This window comes from Prionailurus bengalensis, chromosome B4 (assembly GCF_016509475.1).
Source record: "Prionailurus bengalensis isolate Pbe53 chromosome B4, Fcat_Pben_1.1_paternal_pri, whole genome shotgun sequence".
NCBI lineage: Eukaryota > Metazoa > Chordata > Mammalia > Carnivora > Felidae > Prionailurus > Prionailurus bengalensis.
This window is the reverse complement of record NC_057358.1, coordinates 68,884,483-68,906,585: the sequence shown is the minus strand read 5'-3', so window position 1 is coordinate 68,906,585 and position 22,103 is coordinate 68,884,483. Positions and strand designations below refer to the sequence as shown.

Below are 22,103 nucleotides of genomic sequence, written 5' to 3'. Positions count from 1 at the left end.
TGAGGGCCCGGAATATAAAGCAGGGCATCAGAGTCTGATTCAAGAGCTGATAGGAAACTGTCCGTTTTTAAACAGGAAAGTAACTTCAGAATTTTTCAGATGTTTTGTCTCTACTGTGTCTCCAACAATCTCTTGGGTTGAATGAAAATTTGATCAAACTCAGTTTGCATATACATGGTCAATCTGGCCTTTACCCTGGAGGTATCGTGAGTGACACATAGATGGTTTTTATGATGAAAATCTAGATTTAAATAACCTATCTGATAATTTGGCAATCTCATTTTAAACTGACATATAAGGCATTTATAGTTGACTATGCTCACAATTATTAAAAAGATGATTCCCCCCAATTTATTCCCAAACGATAGGCTAAATAAATGCACATAGTGCTATGGAGTGAGTTGTGTCACCCTAAAATCCGTACTTTGAAGTTCTAACCTCCAAGGTGATGGTATTTGGAGATGGGACCTTTGGTTTAGATGAAGTCATCAGGGTAGAGCTCCTATGAGGGATCCAGTGCCCTTATCAGAACAGACAGCAGACAGATTTCCTTCCTTTCTCTCCACCACCTGAAGACAGAGGGAGAGGGTGGCCGTCTGCGAGCTGGAACAGGGCCCTCACCTAGTTGCTGGATCTGCCAGCACTTGGACTTCACATCCTCCAGAGCTGTGAGAAATACATTCCTGTTGTTTAGGCTACCCAGTCTATGGCAGTTCGTTATGGCCGAAGCTGACTATTTTTATTTATTATTATTAATTACTATTTATTATCCCAAGCTAATACATTTAGTGTCATTATAAACATTTTCAGACACTTCACCGATCCTCTCTCCAGGTCCTTCCCTGAATTTTTCCTGGCTTTACCTTACCTGGGTAGCAGACAAAAGGAGATAACTTCATATTTACTGGATGTTTAGTTAGCGTCTGTTAGATGCTTGACATATATTATCTAATTTAATCCTGGTAAGAATATGTGACACAATGATCTATGGGAAGTATTTTGAGACAATTTTATTGGAAAAGAAAGTGATAGAAAATGTACACATTTTATAATCCACAATTAGGACTCTTCTAAATAGTATACATATATGACTAATTTAAATCTGGTAACCACAGTGAACAATGAAAATAAAACACCCCTTGATAGCTTTTCTTAAGGATAATCAATAATTTATTTTTTATTGTCACAATTACCACAATTATCTAGCTACATGACCAATGTCACTACATACCACAGGAAGATTGTCCACTTACACTTTACTGAGACAAAGACAACGGCCATTGATGTGTTAATGTACAACGGGATGTTAAAAAGAGGTGGTTTTTATGCGTAAGACAAGGTGTGGCACATGATTTATTAACAGGTTTGATTTCATACGTATTATGCCAAGAAGCAAGCATAGAAATGTTTTGGCATTGAGTTGTTATTAAAGTAGAAAATAAGTAAACTAGAGAAATAAATCCAGATCTTAACTTACAATAGATACATTAAAGTAGGAAATTAATTGGCTCCTCAGTATTTTTGTTCAAGTTTTTTGTTTTCTTTCCTTGTGTTTGTTTTTTTTTAATATATATAAATGAGTAATATGAATATATCACAAGTTAAAGAAAGATCTCAGCCAAAAAAGAAGGTACTAGTATATGAAAAACAAATGAAAAATTACCAGGTATTTTTGCTTACAAAAACTTTAAACTATAAAGAGTCGCAAAATATATATAAAAACGCCGCATTGAACGAGGCAATCATACTCTACCCAAACTGGTAGCGCCCTCCTAACATCAGTTGCATCGCTGTTCATTCGGTCATACGGTGGTGACTGACAAAAAGGCATTATGAACTCGTGTGCCATCAGGAGACTTGGCCCCGTGGGTCATCAGTTCTTGGATTGTCATCCAGTTGTCCAAAATTTTCTTGTTTCTTTTTTTCATCATCTTTTTGTGGCTCAGTTCAATGATGTTGATCTCCTTTCTGCCCTCGCTGCCGCTCTGGGGGCTCTCCTTGAGACACTCCAACCGGCTCCGCATCATGAACTCCCGGCGCCGACGCTGCTCCTTGGCCCGAACCAGGTGTTGCTTTCTTTCCTCTTTGCTCCAGTAGCGGCCCATTTTCATCTCGCTCATGGTGTCATCATCCGTCGTCATGCCACTGCGCTCCTCCTTGATCTTTAAGGCACGTTCCCTCAGAATCCGGTCTCGTACTGGTCTCTTTGTTATGTACCGCGTCCCGTCGCTCCTAATTTTCACCTTCCATTCCATCTTGGGCTCTGAACACTTCTGAGACTCCTTGCACATGCTCACTAAACTCAGCTGACTCTGCGCATACTCCACTGCAGATTTCTGTTGAATTAACTGCATGTAGCTTTGATAATGGCGGGCATGTGCCGGGATATTTGCGTATCTGTAGGAGGAGCTGTGGTAAGGGGAGAGGTAAGGGATGTGTTCGCTGCTGGTTTGCTCCTGATCAGAAAGCTTGCCGCTCTCTGAAATCTTCTCCTTGCCTTCAATGCTGCAACCTGGTTCAGTGGTTTTGGCTTTGGGGGAGGTCGACTCTTTACTGCTCAGCCCGGAAGAAGACTGATTGGCGGCCATTGTGCTTCTCAGGTTTTTCTTATTGGTGAGGTTGATCATTCTTGGAAGGGAACTGTCAGGGGAACGGTCCACAGTGAGTGGAGTGCTTCTGCAGCTTTCAGCTGTGTTGTAAGCGCTAGAACTGTCCTTGTCTGACTTTTCTGGGTGTTCGATGATGTCATCTAGCTTTCCCCTTTGCACGTCTATGCTGGTGTTGTAATTCCGGAATCCTCCATCGTGCAAAGCCCAGATGTCTCCATACTGGTCTGTCACTTTCTGGAGCCTGTGAGCCTGCATGATATTCTGGCACTCCAGTTCAATGTTTCTCAGTTCTTCGTTAAGCAACTGTAGTTCGTGCTCCACTCCCTCTTGTTCCCCTTGATGGCATTCTATTGTGCTGCTCGAGTAATACAGGTCATATTCTCCATGGTTCCGAATCTTGCATTTGAGCTCCAAGAGCTGTCGGAATCTTTCACACTCCTCATCTGGGTTGCCAATGCAGTCTGAGTCTATGTATTCACCAGACGCGAAGCTCTCATTGCACTGAAGTTCAACGCTTCCTAGAGTGTCTTGGCTTTGCCCCAGCTCTCTCCTGCTCTTCAGGGATGTGCTGTTGGGATCCTCCGCTGCGTTCTCCTGCTCTGAGCTCTCATCGTTCCGCAAGCTTTCATCTGTGCGCCCCACCCCACTGTCTTTCTCGTGGTTGTTAGAGGAGGACGTTGCCGTATCTGTTGTGCCCTCTTCTTCTTCTTGTTTTTTTGGCTAAGAAAACCAAGTTGAGAGAACAAAGAAAATTAATTATCTTGAGAAACACTGATTGTGGACAAACTCGAAAGAATGATGCTTCTTGAAATAGGCAAAAGACATGAATAGACACTTCTCCAAAGAAGACATCCAGATGGCCAACTGACACATGAAAAAATGCTGAACTTCACTCATCATCAGGGAAATACAAATCAAAACCACAATGAGATGCCACCTTACACCTCTCCGAATGCTAACATGAACAACTCCGGTAACAACAGAGGTTGGCGAGGATGCAGAGAAAGAGGATCTCTTTTGCATTGTTGGTGGGAATGCAAGCTGGTGCAGCCACTCTGGAAAACAGTATGGAGGTTCCCCAAAAAACTAAAAATAGAACTACCCTACGACCCAGCAATTGCATTACTGGGCATTTATCCAAGGGATACAGGTGTGCTGTTTCGAAGGGACACATGCGCCCCCATGTATATAACAGCACTATCAACAATAGCCAAAGTGTGGAAAGAGCCCAAATGTCCATCGATGGATGAATGGATAAAGAATAGGTGATGTATATATATATACAATGGAGTATTACTTGGCAATCAAAAAGAATGAGGTCTTGCCATTTGCAACTACATGGATGGAACTGGAGGGTATTATGCTAAGAGAAATTAGTCAGAGAAAGACAAAAATCATATGACTGCACTCATATGAGGACTTTAAGGGACAAAACAGATGAACATAAGGGAAGGGAAACAAAAATAATATAAAAATATTATATTTTTATATTATAGGGAGGGGGACAAAACAGAAGAGACTCATAAATATGAAGAACAAACTGAGGGTTACGGGAGGGGTTGGGGGAGGGGGGATGGGCTAAATGGGTAAGGGGCACTAAGGAATCTACTCCTGAAATCATTGTTGCACTGTATGTTAATTTGGATGTAAATTTAAACAATAAAAAATAAAACAAGTTAAAAAAAAAAAGAATGATGCTTCTTGGCAAAAGTGTGGTTCCTAGAAAGCTGTTCTAATTTTAGCATCCATAACAATTTTAGAAACAAAGGCCATTAGCTCAAGGCAGCTTTTTATGAATTGAAATAAAGAAAACCAAAGCTGCTTGGATATGCCTGTCATACCTGACTTGGCGGTAAATAAAACAGGACACATTTAAATACTTGATCCTTGTCTTAAAGATTTCTCTTACTTGAGAAAATGGCATGCACGTGTGTAAATGAGGTGCCTTTAGGAGTCTCTGAGATGGTAACACACGAAAGGATGAGCGAGACAGGTAGTCTAAATGGTCTTCTGCAGAATGGAGGCCTGGGGTTCTGAAGCTGCATCATCTTATTATGATGATTTTTTCCTGAACTTTAAGTTCAGAAGAAACTTCACTGATGTAGTAATACACTGGTAATGGTAAGCTAAATAGCACAGTATTTCAGGAATAGGTTAGTACTAGAGCCTTGGACCTTCCATCGATGAGGAACTTTAATCCCAAATGTATTCAGCTTATTAGTGACACAGAGAGGTGGAAAAGGCCAGTGCTATCCCCCGGAGTCAGGATTTCTTCTATGTCTAGGATGTCATATTTTCCGATACATGTGCCCAGACCTTAGTGCATCTCCAAATCACACTGCTCAAGAGCAACAATGTCATCTTAAGTCTCATTTGGGTTACGTAAAAAATATTTTTCTACTCTCAGCCACTAATATCCCTTAAAGGTGAATTTTATTCTGCTGAGAGTGACAGTTCTCATGAAAATCAGAGCAGCACTGATTGCCAGATGTGGACTTAATGTCAAAAAGTGTATTTTTGACATAAATGTGAATACACACTTGTAGGTAAACTTTATTCCTTGGGTAGTTTTTGGCTTTCATGCAGAACAATTAACTGTTACTGCCCTAAGAGGATGCATATGTAGTTCTTTCTCTGTGACCAGGGTAAAGTTATTGTTCTCTCCGTCACTCATCACATATGAGTCTACATGGCAGTTTCTACATTGTATTTTCTTTATGTGTAAGTCCACTCACTATCTTATATGTATATTTCGTCTAGTAGGTATAATTATACAATTCAATATAATTAAGCCTGTTAGTGTTAGAGAAGGACAGAATGCATGAGAAAAGGTATTCTAACACAGGTTTGAAAGGTCCCTCAAGAAAATTGTTATATTTTTCTTCCGCAGAAGTTATGGCAGAACAAAACATAACATCAGCCGTAAAGGAGAGCACATGACCATGTATCATGTTATTCTAGGATTCTCAGCCTTCCCTAAAATATTTTTCCTCAGTTGTGGAAAACATACTGAGATTTTAAATGCCTTATCGATAAAAAAACAAACAAAACATAATGTTATAAATAAGTAATTGAGTGCTTGGTACATCCGTATGTTCCTCGAATCAAGCTGACAATAGTATCCAATGTGGTGACATCAACAGGCTGTGCCATAAAACCCCCAGTGGATGTTATGGATATTGGACATTTTAGGTTATATACTATATTATTTACATTTATTTTTTCATATCTTTGATGGGCTTAAAAATACAAAAAGGGTAGTATTTCTTTATCTTGTCTTTTTGTTTATTTGTTTTGGAGGAGCGAGAGCAGGGGAGGAGCAGAGAGAGACGGAGACAGAGAATCCCAAGCAGGCTCCATCCACTCTGTCAGCACAGAGCCAGATGTGGGGTTCTATCTCAAGAACCGTGAGATCACAACCTGAGCCAAAACCAAGAGTCTGACGCTTACTTGACCCAGCCACCCATGTGCCCCTCTTTATCTTATTTTTATATGGAGTGCAAATTATGCCAAGAGCGATGTTCCGCAACGTGTCAACAGCAGCCATAAGACCAAGGATAGTGTGTCAAAAGAAAGTTTTAATGCGTATGTGTTTTTAAGTTTTGTAGTATGAATACACATTTTTATTTTATTTTTTTATTGAATTGGCCTTTCTTTAGTCACTGGTTTATGAGACAATGTGAAAATAAAAAGGGTTTTCCATTCTCAAACCTAGAATTCCTAGTTTCTAATGTAATGCCACTCTATCGTTTATCATTTCCCTATGGAATTATTATGGTGACAGGCAATGCTTCTACCAAGACATTTCTAATGTAGTATTATTGTTTATAAGGGCAAAGGACTTTTAAAGGTTTCTGCACTTCTTATCATTTTTCAGTCTCACGGTGAAGAAAAATTTCCACACAATGAGAATCTAACCTCAGGGACGTCTAGTGTTACCTCCAACGACCTAGCATTTGTATTACGTCTGATGAGTAGGCAGCATTTGACACCCTATCGCTTCACCTGGACAGGATTTCTCCCTTCTTTCTTTATTCCAACATCCTCCTGTCAATTCTGTATCCGGTCACATTTTGTATCTAAGAGAGAAAAAGCCTGGAGCAAGGACTTTCTTGCTTGTAACCAGAAGCTGCCGCCAAAAAATATCTTTATCTGTGGCCAGTGTTGAAGTCATACATAAAAATTTCAATCTGTCCTGCCTATATTGAAAAGCAATCACCACAGTAGCAGCATCGCTTTTGAGCATGAGCTACTGTTTGTGAAGTGGCCAATGAGCATCGCACACGCAGCTATGTTGAGACCGTAGTCTGCAATATAACGATTTATTTAATATATGGGCATGTACGCACAGACACGTGCACATACGTCTCTGTTATGAAATGCTAGCACGTCAATAAATTCCATCATTCACTTCGTAAAGCGATAGGATGTTTGTGTTTCATGTCCTTAAGCCTAACTGTCCAGGATTAAAAAAAAAAAACTATCTCTTAGAATGTGTTAAGAATTAACATTGAGAATAGGACGATAATTAAATCAATAAACTGACGTCAGAAGTGTTAATAAAGCTGTATCAGGCAGATGAATGACACTAATTCAACACACAATAAATCTAGGATATATTTTAAAAGATCTAGGATATACTGATCTTGTCTTTATCCAATAGGAACAACAACGATCACAAAAGAATCCCCAAACTCGGTTTGCCACAAGCCCCTCTGTAACCTTTCACCAGCAATGAATTAATTAAGAGCAGAAACTTTGTTCATTTTCCTTGTATTCTCAGAATCAAGTGTGGTACTTGGAACATATTAGGAGCTCAGCATTTTTGGTTGAATGATTATGTGACCCTAAGGCAAGATGATGTCAATGATCTCAAATAAGGCTACTCCTCTTCAGGAGTATATAGGTGGAACCGTGATACCAAAACCATAAATCAGATTGATGGCTTACATCATGTCACCATCATGCTATAGTTGCCTAAATATTCAAAGAGACACATTTATATTTTAAATTGTAAAGTTAACTTTGGGGGGAGAGGTTATCGCATGAGATAAAGCTGGTCTCCAGCTGGCATATCGAAAAACAAGGTATATTTTTGCTATTAAATTTCAGAATTGGGTTGAATAGTACCTGGGTCAACGTTTGAGTACTACCAGACTCTGTCAACAATGGTCCCAAAGCTTTCCAAGCTAGAAAGATCTCAACAGAAAAAAAAATGTATTTATTCCTTCTGCTTCATTTGAGATGCCCATCTAAAAAATTACCATTACAGGGGTATTTGATCAAACTCTTTGATTTAGTTTTTTACTCCATTTATGATTATCCATTAAAAGAAAACCCACTCAACAACATTTCAAATGACGTCGTTCAAATTTTGGCCCTACCTGCTCCACCTCATTGGCCGTGCGCTGCATTGCTTCATTATGCTGTTCTTCCAGCATCTCCAAGTTTAACTCCTCTAAGAATTCATTCCTTTCATCTTCCAGCCAGCCTTCATCCAGCTGCAAAAGAACACATTAGTACATTATATTAGGTTAGTGGGAACTCATGCTAAAATAGGGTAAACTTAAATGGCAATGCCTGACCAGTTCCTTTTATCATAATGATTCTCTTCAGAATACCAGCCTCTGATAGTTCACCTCTCAGAAGGAGGAAAAAGTGATTTAAAAAAATTGGACTCATATGCCTTTTATCCTTTCCTGAAACAGAGCTACAGAGTTTCTCTCATAGCCAAGTAGATCTCACAGAATAGAACATTACCATCTTTCAAAATGTATGAAAAGCATATTGCATAATCCACAGCTGTCACGCTCATTACCTCCAACAGTCCCTGTGTTAAAGAACTGCAATGGTACTAATAGGGCCATGAGACAATTGGGCTTTTTTCCTTAACAACAACCTTCAATGAGACGACACACACAGTGTTCCCCACCCCCCATACACACTGATGCTCCTACCCTCATCCTGCCTTTTTATTTTTAGGCAGATGGCTTCCAAGTCAACAAGATGGCTGCTTGCCACAAATACAGACATTTATTTTATCTAGGGGGAAGACGAGAAAAATTCTAAGTTATTCTTCTCATAAAAAAAGGTGATGCTATCCATGTCTATTTTGATTAGTTTTTCACACCCAATTGCAAAATATAGATACATATACACACATATATATATGTGTATATGTATCTGAAATTGTGCATTTAATGGGAATGGAGCAGTGTGGAGCACGCAGGGTTTTGTTTGTGGGTCCAGGATGCAGGTATTCTGGTGGGAGTCTTACACAAATTAAACTGAATAAATCCTGTTGGCTTCTCAATAACAAGTGAAGTGAAAAACCTTGCTAATATGATGAGTGTTGACAGTCAATACAGATAATTTGCCTCAAAGTAGATTTCTGGAGCTGGATTACATAAATTAGCTGTCTATGCTGATTAAATTACCTGAATTATTGTCCATGCTCTGTTTTACTCTGTGTTAAAAGAAACAGCAGCTTTCTAATGAGCCAAAACTGACAATACAGTTGACCCTTGAACAGTAGGGGTTTGAACTTCATAGGTCCACTTATATGTGCATTTATTTTTTGATAAATACACTACAGTAATCTAAATCTATCTTTTCTTCTTTATGCTTTTCTTAGTAATATTTTCTTTTCTCTAGCTTACTTGATTGTAAGAATAGTATATAATACATGTAACATATAAAATAAGTGTTAATTGACTGTTTATGTTATTTTAAGGCTTCCAATCAACATTAGGGTATCAGTGTATTAGTCTTGGGGAGTCAGAAGCTACATGCGAATTTTGACTGGGTGGGGAGTGTTGGCTCTCCTGATCCTGCATTACTCAAGGGTCAGCTCTAGTTTGAGGTGTTTTCATCCCTGAAAAATGTCAAAGTAAGCTCTTAAAGATAACTGAGATGATAAAACTTCGAGACAAAACAAATTCTGAAAGAAGGACATCTGGTTGCACCTGGAGAGGCATTAGCATATATGTGTCATATTCACCAATATGAAGGCAGTTATAGGTTTCTTGATATGTATTAAAGGCTACCTAGAACTTAAATTACCTCAGATTTGACTGGGGTGAAAAGTGTTGACACATTTATTCATCCTCATTTATCTTCATGTAGCCTGAATAACTTGAGCAAGTTCTACCCCACTGGCTTTGATATGCAGATGAACTGTGAAAATTAAGCTGACTAACAATTCCATTTCAATTTATAATTGTCCAAGCTTTACATTCTCTAATCCCTTTTAAGTTTCATGAAGCTGCAAATTCTAGACTCCAAAAGAAATGACGTAAAGCTAGAAATGTTTCCTTTTCATAAGCACACCAAGGGATTTTTCTTTAATCAGGTCAAAACAAAATATTTGCTTACTCTGAAGTAGTGAATGATGGAATAGAGTCTTCTGAAATTTAAATGAAGGGGTGGGAAAGATAAGAAGAACAAACAGTAGAAATTAATGATTCCCTATAACTCTTTTCTTATTAACTAATCCCACAGATCCTTGAGTTGTCATCCGTAGTCAGCGTATGTCTGCTAAGTCTTTCCTCTAGGCGGAGGTATACACAGCAGAGTAAGTAAGGAGAGATCTTTCTTGCTCACTTCCTTTCCCTGTTGTATCTCCCTTTCTACTTAGATGTGCATTCATGACAGTCTGAGTTTCAGGCTACGCCACAGACAGACCTTTCCCTTGAGTCGAGCTGCGAGAAAGGAGGGCTCTTATTATGAAACAGGGGGATCTGTCTGCACAGTGTGGAACACACATGGCATTTCAGGGAAAAGAACAACCTGTATTGTCTCAAAAGTAGTGTTTACAAGTTCCTATGGAGCCCTCTCTGTCCCAATGTCCCAAGGGGAATAGGACAGAATAGCAATATCTTTAATGGTCTGAGGAGGAAAATGGGCAGAAAATGAAAGAAAGTTGACAGGGAATGAAAGAAATGAGTTATTTAAAAATATTGCACAGATGTACCATATTGCCCCCAGCAAATCTGTAGATCATTTCCAAGAATGCAGAGAGCATTTGAAACATTAAAAAAAGAAAAAGCCTAGAGAAAGCACACAAAAAACTTCCACATTCTCTTGGGATAAAATTCATATGCCAAAAATGCAATAATAAGATATACTGAAATTGATTAAAAAATATAGATGATATAAAGGCAAGTTTATGGTTTTTTTTTTTTGGTCTTCTTTTTTCTTGCATTTTATAGCATGTACTGCCTAAATTGCATTTTAAAAAAATTGGTGTTAAAATGCATTTTCTTTCCTTATTTTTATAGAAATCTGATTTTCTAAAGGCAATCAGCTTTCTTCCAGTGGCATGAGGTTTCTTTAGGATCGAGGGGCTAAAGCAGATCCCGATTTTGGCAGGATGGTTATCTTCCCCTCAACAGTGGAAAGGAAGTCTCCTTTGAAAATTCATCCTCCAACATTGAATCTGCTGGATCAGGAGTGTAGCCAGATATTTGAAAATACCACCAGTTCTAGCAAGCATATGTATTCTATCAACGATAGATCTAGTCTTATGTCATTAATTTCTATTCTTTCCGCAGTCCATTATAGCCATTCTGTGGCATGGTTTAAGGAAATGCTTCAATTCTAAATTAATGAGGTGCTCTAGCAGTTACATGGAAAGGGCAGGGAACTCACATTAAAACACTAAAATATCTTTTCTATAACAGGGATAACTACTCCGTTCTCTTCAATTTACCATGAATTTAACTAACATGTGTTTAATCCCTTTATTCTGTTCTTTTTCAAGAAAACGGGATCAGTGAGACTAACTGGGTTGCCATATTTCCAGGTAATTAGTGACATTTCATTCGCATTTTTCAATTTACTCCCAAATAGGCAGTCCAGCCAGTCGTGTCACAGTCGTGTAGGCTCCCTTCCCCACTCCTGACACCTCAGGTGTGTAACTTTACTCTGCTTTGGGCAATAGCAGGCTTTATGGGAACCATTTAGAATGGTCAAGGGCATAAAGGAAATATATGCCGAAAGGGTGATCTTTTATAACCACTATATTCAAGTCAGGATTTGGTCTGACACTGAAATACACTTACTCAATGTAATTTATAGATAGTATGTAGTTACTGAGTTTGAGAAATATCAGATCAATAGCCTGGGAGACAAATGGTGATATAACCAACTTCACTCAAACTACTGACAGATGGACAGAAGGGTGACGATGCGCTATCCTTTTCTGCATTGTGGCAGGGTATAAAAAGAATATAAAAAGAAGGACCAACAGCACTTTTCTTTCACCATATTACCTCTCCTTGACTGTCATGACATCGCCCTCTGTAAAGATATAAAAAGCAATTTCCCTAGAAGCTATCATCTTGGTTTTGGCTGGACAGGTGTTTTTGTCAACATAACTTGGAAAAAATTCATTTACTATACATGGAACGAGACCATGCTATGTTGGCCACTTTATTTGATAAAGTTGTCCTAAAAAGATTTAAGTTGATAGCTAGATACGCTAATGATTCTCTCATTAAAGATTCCTTCAAGATACCTTAATATGCCAATTAAATATTTTTAGATAGAAACCTAGAGCAAGGATCCACACAGAATTAAAAATCATACCGTCAACCATTTTTCATTGATGAATTCATTCAAATAACTGGCAAGTGGAAGGAGAGAATAACGATTCCATTTTGTGTGTTTTTTCCCTTCTTTTTTCAAAAAGATAAGGTTGATCAGGTTGGTAGGTTAGGTAAGGTGACTGTTAATTATGTCTTGTGTACTCAGCTTTACAAATAAACACAGTACTGATTTGATATAGACGAGCAAACAATGGATGTGAAGTTCAGTCTCCAGATTTTGGATCTGATCTGTGTTCTGACCTGAGTCTCCGGCCTTGCGACGAGCAACACGATTCTCTTACACTCCTCGCTCGACAGCAACGCCACTGCTTCTTCTCGATTCTGGACGTCTTCCCCATTTATCTAGAAAACAAATGAAAGTGGCACATTAGTTTCCATTTCCACAATGCTGCACACAATAAATGGCAAATATCAGCTCATTTATGGTGAACGTATGGACAATGAAGCTCACACAATGGGCTCATCTCCAGCCCCTCAGTGGTAAGTGCCTTCACTCAATTACGCGCTTACTGTAAGAGCCATATCGATCCCTGAAGGATGGCGGACATCAGAGGAAGCAGTTATGTTCATAAATGTCCAACCTGCGCCCTGGCAACATACATCTAGCAACACAATTAACCAGCCCCTGACAGGTGACGTTCATCTTTCTCCGCTCAGAGTAATGGAAGTGTCACTCTGAGATAATAGTGCTGGGGGAAGCAGGACTGGCAATACCACAACTGAAATCCGTCATCCTGCATGCCTGCTATGAGCCAATTAGAGAGCTACGGTATTATCTCTCACCAGGCAATGCTCCCAGGCCACTGCTGATTGCATTTTCATTTAATCATCTCATATTTGTGTGCGTCTGACTCAGTTGCCCCAAATCACTCTCAGGATCTCTTTCAATTGCTTAAATAATCAAAACAAGGAACAGTGCATCGGTAACATCCTCATCAACACTCTAGCTCTTTCTAAGATTCATCCATTTCCTCAAACAACAAAACTAATGAAATCTCTTAAGGCTCATCTCTTAAGTATACTTAACTTTTTAAAAATTAATACAGAGTAAAAATGGCTTTTTGAAAGAAACCAAGCTTGAGTAAACTTTGGATCAAAAAGACTCCAGTGGAATTCAATATTATCTATATATATAGATATATATAGATATATATAGATATATATAGATATATATAGATATATATAGATATATATAGATACACACACACACACATATATTTTTCTTTTTTCTAAGTTCTACAGACATAGCAAATAAGATTCCTAAAATTTGTATGGTAAGCTACATTTTCACGTTCAAATGTATTTAGCTCCAAGTTAACTGGACTTTCTTCAGATATTTTATATTTATTTTATTTTATTGATTGTTCAAATTCATGGAGACAATGAGATTTTTTGATCCATAGCACACAATCAAAATATGCAGAAAGAAATTTTAGTTGAAGAGGTCAAGTAATTCTATCTAAAATAAGTACTAATTATTTCAGTAAATTAAATAGAAAATGTGGCTGTACTGACTAATTTTTCAATAATTAACATTTTTCACTACGGATTTCTGCTGAAAAGCATGAAGTAGACTAGTGAGAATTTTCTCCTCATTTCTGGGATTCTGGATGATTCTGGGATTCTGGCTGATACACAAGGACATATAATTATCGAAGCCCAGGAATCTCAACTTTGGGCCACAGTAAATTATTCTTATTCCTGGACTCTTATCATACATACTGAACACAAAGAAAGCAGAAAATAAGTAAGAGTCTGGGTGGGGGGGAATCATACAACCATATGTTGTATTTTCTTACTCTGATCAAATGCATATCACCTTTGTTTTTCACTTGTAAATGTGGATAGGAAATTCAGCTTTTACAAGTTTCAAGCGCATTTCCTTTTTTTTTTGGCAACTCACAATAAAACTCATCAAATTAGAAAACAGAAGCTAGGATTCCAAAATGGTAACTAATGATAGGAAAGGGTATTTTGTGGTTTTTTCATAAATATACATCTGAAAAGCTATTTTTGTACTGAATCCAAGGCTTTTTCTCAAATGAAGATAAATTGGCAGTGATGGATTCCACTACACCTCCCCCCTCCCCAATTCGGTGTAGTCTGAAAATAAGGACTTGAAAATGTTTACTTTCTTTGAGCTTTGGGGGTTTACATCCATTTCATAGTAATTCTTTTTTTTTTAAATTTTTTTTTCAACGTTTTTATTTATTTTTGGGACAGAGAGAAACAGAGCATGAACGGGGGAGGGGCAGAGAGAGAGGGAGACACAGCATCGGAAACAGGCTCCAGGCTCTGAGCCATCAGCCCAGAACCTGACACGGGGCTCGAACTCACGGATCGCGAGATCGTGACCTGGCTGAAGTCGGACGCTTAACCGACTGCGCCACCCAGGCGCCCCATTTCATAGTAATTCTTAACACTGTGTCTGCAATGCATCTATTTGTGTATTAATCACGGACCTAATCATTCATCTTCCCTCCACTGTTGGCGTGTTTGCTCCTAGGAAGATGGAGGTGGATATTCTCCCACAGCTTCTCTTCACCTTTTCTGTTTGAAATCTAATTCTCATTACTTTTATTTGCTCAAGTATATACATCTAAATTCTGCATCTGAAGTTCATTTACCACTATCCTAAATACTCTTCATTCATGTTTATTTGATGTTACTATGATGGTCCCTATATGAAAGTGCAGATACTAGTGCCTTCCTCAGTGTTCTTGTAAGGATTAAATGAGTCAATACATGTTTAGGGTTGAAACAAGTGCCCGGTAAACAGGAAGTGCTCTGGGTTGCCACGTAGTGCTATTGATGTTACTGTTCTTGCTAGTATTATTATTATTATTATTACTACTATAACATCATTGATGTCTATATTTCAATCCTCCATACAGGAAAGATTGTTTTCTTCTAAACAGAGCAAATATATTAAAATTCATGCACAATAATTAAGTCCATAGTAGTAAAGGTGGTTTTGTACTCTATACATCTATCTCATATGTATTTCTAACTCTTCGAGAACCATCAAGAAACAATGTGGTTGTTTTAGATTTTCAGCCCCATTACAGTTGGTACTCATCTGTCTCCTCTGTGAACTCAGCATGACCAGAGCTATGGTCTCCAGTCCTCACACTATGCCTTGTCCTGAAAGGACAGATTCCATGTTGTAGAAACACATTTACACCCAGAATCATGGGTGGAATGAAATGAATTCACCATAGAAATCTGGTGTTAAAATGTAATTTATCGTTCCTCTTTCAAAACTGTGTCTTTAGCCCACCGGTTGGTAGATCCTATTGAACTCAGGACATGAGTTTGACACCCAGACTGATATTGGGGCAAGAAATGCAGCCATGGGTTTCAGCAAAGAATGAAAAGATTTGAGGAATGGAATCAGATAGAGCTTTCAACCTTCATTTGCTTTTGTTCCTGAAGGATGGCTTGTGGCTACAGGGCTGCTCGTGGGAAGGCAGTTTGCTGTGCATGACAACACCAGGCAGACATAAAGGTGAAGGACCGAGAATCACAGGGAGGAGATGAGATAGATGTGTCAGTGTGACACCACAGTTTAATGGAAGACTTTAATTTTAAGAAAAGAGAGGGAAAGAGAACCAGGAGAAAGGCAACATGTACCTTTTGTTACAAGGAGGAAAATTTGTGCTAGAAAATAGGTCTTGTCTTATTATCTGTGTCTGGGCATATGTAAACATTGACTTCAAAGCAGATATTGCCTTGGCTTAGAAGAGTTTCATGGTATTACAAATCAGCCAAAATCTCACATTGGGCCCAATCTGCTGTATGTGCGTGAGTGTGTGTGTGTATATGTGTGTGTGTATGTGCACATGTGTGCAAAACCCTAAAAGCCTAGAGATGGTTTAATATAGCTTTTTTGCTTGAATGTGCCAAATTTTACGTTACCTATATTATCAAGTACCAAAGGTGGGTGGGCAACTAAAATTCTTGGCACCACCTATGGAATGTCTTTGAAAACCCAGGATCTAAGGCAAAAGAGGAATGATCTATTTCAAGTGAGCTTATATTTTAGTATGGAAAGAAGGTGAATAATGTACAGAGATACAGAAGTGGAAAGAACAGAAGTGGGGGGGGGGGACAGTTATCTAAGGGGAAGAAAGGAAAAAAGTAGGAACAAATGCTGGAAATAAGTTTAGGTGTAGGGCAGAGAAAGAGAGAGAAAGCTCATTTGAAGTCTTATTGTTCCACTGCTTGAGTTTTTTGCAGGATTTTGTCAGAGTAATCCTTAGGAACATGGCTGACGTTTTTGGCCAACATGAGATCAGGCTGCGACATGCAATATTGCTACACTCACTATCCCAAGGAGAAAATGAGAATACAGCACTCTGATCACGTATGTTGTCTTTAATCTTTTCTCTCTGGGGCTCAGAAATGCTTGTCTTCACTCAGCATTGCAATTTTGTGAGAGGACTTCCCCATATTAATTCCTGAGGACACATCTGATACCACAAGTGTGTGGCGATGGCATGGAAGACAGAACACTTGATGGCTTGCAGAAGAAAAACACATGAGATCTAGAACATGCTCTCATGAAAGTGGTTGATGGTTTTTCTTCTGTATAATCCCTACCTTTGGCCAATCCGATGTATCTGTGTGGGTGGTGCCACTGGGTGAAGTCCCATGATACAGTACATTTAGAAAATTTTAGTTTCACAATGAGGACCAGACCATAGAAATACTCTACTTAGGTCATCATGAACAGGAAATTAAAACCACAAATGCCCTAAAGAGATTCATTTAAATAAAAGCCAGCCAGGAAACTCCAAGGATAAGAAGTAAATCCTCTCGTTCTCTCCCTCTCATCTCCCTGAGACAGGAGTCATTAATTGCTCATTACAGGGTATCCCATAATCTCCTCATCAACCATATGGGAGCTATTTGTCTATGGGTACAATTTTGTCACAGTTTTATTTAATATAATTTCACCATTACCCTTAAGACTCTTTGTTTTCTGTGTGTGCAAATAGACTTGAATTCTAGGCTTTTTAATGTGACATGTATTTGTTCATTAAGTGTGACATATTTGTCACTGAATATAAAGTAATCAGGCAGACAACGGAATTTTGTCAATCCTGCTGTTGTTTCTTCAATGAACCCACTCCATTAAGGAATGCCTTATTATCCTGCAAATATTGTATCGGAAAACTTTATCTGCCTCTAATATAGCCACAAATAAGGAAGTGTCAAAATATATAGTATGCACATATGAAAACACATGTACTTTATTTTGATCTACCTCTACTCTGAGAACTAATAGATGCAATTTTAATAACTGCATTTGTATATCTACCTTATGGGGCAGTGGTTAGCTGCATTAGGAAGGGAGCCAGTGAGGGTGCAGTACAAGGTGTCAAATGTGGAGAGTAGATGGTCAGAGAAAGGAGTGATGACTGGAAACAAGAGAAACATGACAAAAAATAGACCCAACACATCGGAAAACGTAGCCAACTATGGTGATTTTATATTGGTGCACAAAATCTTCCAGACCTTTTAGCCACTGAGTCTTTTGTTGTATTCTTGAATTGTGCAATGATTGCTGGGCACAACAGACCCTTGAGCATCAAAAGAAGGTTACATTCTTTTTGGAGCAGCTGGGTGGCTCAGTCAGTTGAGCATCTGACTTTGGCTCATGGTTATGATCTCACAGTTTGGTTCCTGACTTCAAGCTCTGCATTGGGCTCTCTGCTATAACCACAGAGTCCGCCTTGGATCCTCTGTTCCCCTCCCTCTCTGCCCCTCCCCCGCTTGTGCTCTCTCTCAAAATTAAACAAACATTTAAAAAAAAAGGTTACATTCTTTTCAACTGAGTATTTTCAACTGTAGATGTCAACAAGGTGAACAATACATTTATAATTACTTCCAAATCAAAATAATAATAATAAAATATGTTTGGAGGTTTCATTATCTGGGTGATTCACACACAAAAAATGTGCCCTTATTTTTTAATGAGGCTGTATCAGTAAAGCTTTACTACAGATTTGATTCATCTATCCTATTACCTTTTCCACTAAATACCTATGTTTCATTCATTCACTTATTCATGTGTGATTGAGAAAGACATCGAAAATATGGTAGCAAACAAGACTGTGCTTTGGTTACCTGATTTCCCTTCCCCTGATACAGCCTATGACACATTCCATTTTGTTAAACTACAGGTCACCACTTAGGGACCAATAGAAATAGAAGTTACATATTCTTGAAGTTTCTGAAAAATTAGTAGGACCATGAATGACCACTAATTCATACTTTTATTCTTTCCTAATTGGAACCTTAGTAGAGGGTCCTTGATGGAAAAGGAGTTCCATAGCATCTAGCTAGAGAAGAGAAAGGGTATGAAGAAGTGCTGTGAATCAGTGAATTGTACCCCGAAGAAAGGAAAGACTAACAGAAGGCTGGGCAGAATAACCTTCTGGTATGTGCCCAGGGCAGCGTGAGCACACTTCTATCATGACAATGCCACACTGCATCGTAATCATCTGTGCATGCAGCTGTCTTCCTAACTACCCCTGGAGTGCCCCAAATGCTGGGATGGCATCTTGTCTATTTTTGAAGCCTTCATTCTAGGCACAGTGTTGAATCCATTCGCATCAAATGCAAAGAAACATTCTTCAGGGGTTTGCATTTAGGAAGGAGAAATGGGAACTGCAGGTCTATCACAAAGACTAAAAGCTATGTGGAATGTTTTAACAGTTTATAGCTCCCTCACTTCGGCTTTTAAGTCATCTTCCCCATTTCGTAGTTGTGATCTGCAGTGAAACTCAACCCTGACAGGCCTCTGTTATTATCTTGGATTAATCTGGACACAAAAGCTGGGGAGTTGTGTGTCTTTCTGTAGCCATTCTGCATGGGAAAGGACTCAGAGGAGACAGAGAGGGTCAAGGTGGGTTTAGGGCGGAAACTGGCATTCAGGGTTATTCCTAATTTGGCCTGGAATTCTTACCAGCTCCACCTCCCCTCTTATGAGCTGCTCATCATCTTTAAACTGAAATTTAAATAGTCTCTATGTTTTCACATTTCCATGAAGAAAAGAAGGTGTTCCCCTCCACCCGTCCCCAGCAACAAATAAAATTCTTCAGACTTCTAGACTTTCATATAGCAATGGAACACAGGAATCCATGTTTACCTAATTTATTCTGGAAAAGGCAGCAGTAACTGATGCTGCTGCTGCTGGTAGTAATACAAGTTAATGTTTATTACTCACCACGCCGTGTGCAAAGCATATCACATGCATAATCACATTTAACCTTTGCAACAATGTTTTATTATTATCATATTTTAAGATGAGGAAACAGGCTTACGATGAGAGGTTAAGTAATGTGCTCAGGTAAGTGGTGGTGCTGGAAGTTGAAGAGGAGTTATCCAAGTCCAGAGATGATGCCTCAATCACTAATTATTAGCTAATAATTCTTAATGAATGGTACCATCCTCATTTTAAAAACATTTTTACTTGATAGCTTCGTGTTTTGTGAATGTTAATATCTAGAAAAGACAAATTCTTTTCCTAGTTTTTTTATAAAAAACTAAATAGAATTGAAACTACTGAACAAATAGTAGGAAACTAGAGGAAATGACTATGCCACATACTTGCAAAATACGATCCCCTTCTCGAATTCGGCCATCTTTGGCAGCAATGCTATTTGGATCTACCTGTAATGGAGAAAACACACATCTTCAACTGGATATGCAATATTTCCCCAGAAACTTAAAAATATGGTTAAAAATATGTTTAGTAACCTGGTTCAAAATTCTCTACTGATTTACAAAATGCATGTCAAATTTTTCTGCCAAATATCACTGATTCTAAAAATATAAATAGACTACTTTAGAATTAATAATAATACAATTAAAGAGAACTAGAGCAGAACTTAATTTGAAGACCATTCTTCTCTCTCTCCCTCCCTTTTCCTCTTTCCTCCCTTCCTCCTTCCACCCCTCCCTCCTCCCTCCATTCTTTCTCTCTCTCCTTCCTTCCATCTTCCCTCCCTCCTCTTTCTTTCTTTTTTTCTTTCTTTCTTTCTTTCTTTCTTTCTTTCTTTCTTTCTTTCTTTCTTTCTTTCTTTCTTTCTTTCTTTCTTTCTTTCTTCTCTCCCTTCTTCTCCCCTCTTCTCCCCTCCTCTCCTCTCCCTTCTCCTTCTTTTTTTTTTTTTTTTTTTTTTTTTACATCCATTCACTCATTTCTGTATGCAGACCGTCAAGTATGGTCTTCAGCAGACATGATCTCTAGCAGATGTTAATACTAGAATTCTCTGGACTCAGGAAATTTGCTTTCTACTAGAGTAATCTTTAAATCCTGGTTTAGCGGTCTTAGAAAAGCTGACAGCTATACAATAAGTCCATACTTATTAAAGAAATTTCTGTGTCATGAGCACATTAATTTATAGAGATTTATAATTGATGCTGCTCAAAAAATGAAAAAAAAATCCTATCCATGTAGATTATTACTAGGCTCTACCTTACATTATAGGGTAAAGTTATTAACTATAAGTTATTTTAGAATAAATAGATATTTAAGACTCTATTTAGAGTTTACCAACATTTTAATGGGCCAAACACAGTTCACTGGGGGTAATACCATCTATCACATTTTACATGATGGCTCTAAGCCATTTATTTGAACTTATTACATCAAAGCTTTTATTTCAAGCAAAGTATTTCAAGTACAGCCATGAGGTTGATCCATCCTGTCCAGATGTTAGATATTACTTTCTTATCCACCTAATAAGTGAATTTTAAGTGATCAATTAAGAACAAAGACACTATAATTACATGTAAGATGTATAAGGAAAATATTCCTTCCAAGTACATATGTTCAATTCCTGTGGCTTCCTTATTATCCCTGGAAAGTTAAGCTCCAAAGCTGACATATATAAATAGTAAATAAGAGACTCAATAGAGGGAAGTGAGGCATGATTAATTAACTGTATCCTATTGAGAAGCCATTCACAATCTAAAACTGTACCTGCAGAACTATAATCAACCTAGTGCTTAACGTCGACATCTGTACCTCGGTACATATTACAAAGGACAATTCTGCAGGTATTTCCCTCTACTTCCTCACCATAATTAGAAGACTTACCATAGCTGTCCACTTAAAAGAGGTATATCAGTCAAATATTCTCTAGAGATTTTTCCATTGCAGGAGCCAGTCAGTAAAGTGATAAAGAGTAACATTTACATTTACAGAGCTGTGTAGTTTTCAAAGTGCATTAAATACGTTATCTTTCCCATATTCTAAACACCTCTATAAAAGCAATGAGATAGGCATTGTACCAAGTTTCTAGTTGAGGAAGCTGAAGCTGAATAAGTTAGGTAATGATTTTAAGATCATGGCCAAGAACACTTGAAACAGCATGGGATGTCAATTAGTATCTAGTTTCTCTAACTTCTTTTTCACACATATACATACATACATAGACAGTTTCACCCATATATATGCGTGTGTATACATATATATGGAGGAATTAGACAATACACATGCATCTATATGTGTGTTTGCATGTATATAATTTTTAGTCATGTGTACATATCATTAAAATAAATTACACCCTACTACTCTCAAAATGATTCTTTTGGGAGTCTTAAAAAGTCACCTATAATAATAAATTTTGCTTCACGGTTTTTCCAAGGTAATTAACACTAAGAATGTTTCACATTTAAGTATCTCACTTTCTGACAGTGATTATGGGGTTGAATAAAACAAACTTATAGGGGCGCCTGGGTGGCGCAGTCGGTTAAGCGTCCGACTTCAGCCAGGTCACGATCTTGCGGTCCGTGAGTTCGAGCCCCGCGTGGGGCTCTGGGCTGATGGCTCGGAGCCTGGAGCCTGTTTCCGATTCTGTGTCTCCCTCTCTCT

At 38.3% G+C, this 22,103-nt stretch overlaps 1 protein-coding gene across 2 annotated transcripts in view; it reads right to left on the bottom strand.

Moving 5' to 3' along the window:
• Nucleotides 1–986: 986 nt before the first annotated feature.
• Nucleotides 987–22,103, bottom strand: part of PDZRN4 (PDZ domain containing ring finger 4) — a 372,961-nt gene continuing 351,844 nt past the window's right edge. For both annotated transcript variants that reach the window (XM_043563340.1, XM_043563341.1), the window contains 4 exons: nucleotides 19,835–19,897; nucleotides 12,458–12,559; nucleotides 7,994–8,110; nucleotides 987–3,329 (listed from right to left, as the gene is read on the bottom strand). In XM_043563340.1, the coding sequence (XP_043419275.1) occupies nucleotides 1,803–3,329; nucleotides 7,994–8,110; nucleotides 12,458–12,559; nucleotides 19,835–19,897 (1,809 nt within the window). In that variant the 3' untranslated portion in view covers nucleotides 987–1,802. The remainder of the gene's footprint in view (nucleotides 3,330–7,993; nucleotides 8,111–12,457; nucleotides 12,560–19,834; nucleotides 19,898–22,103) is intronic.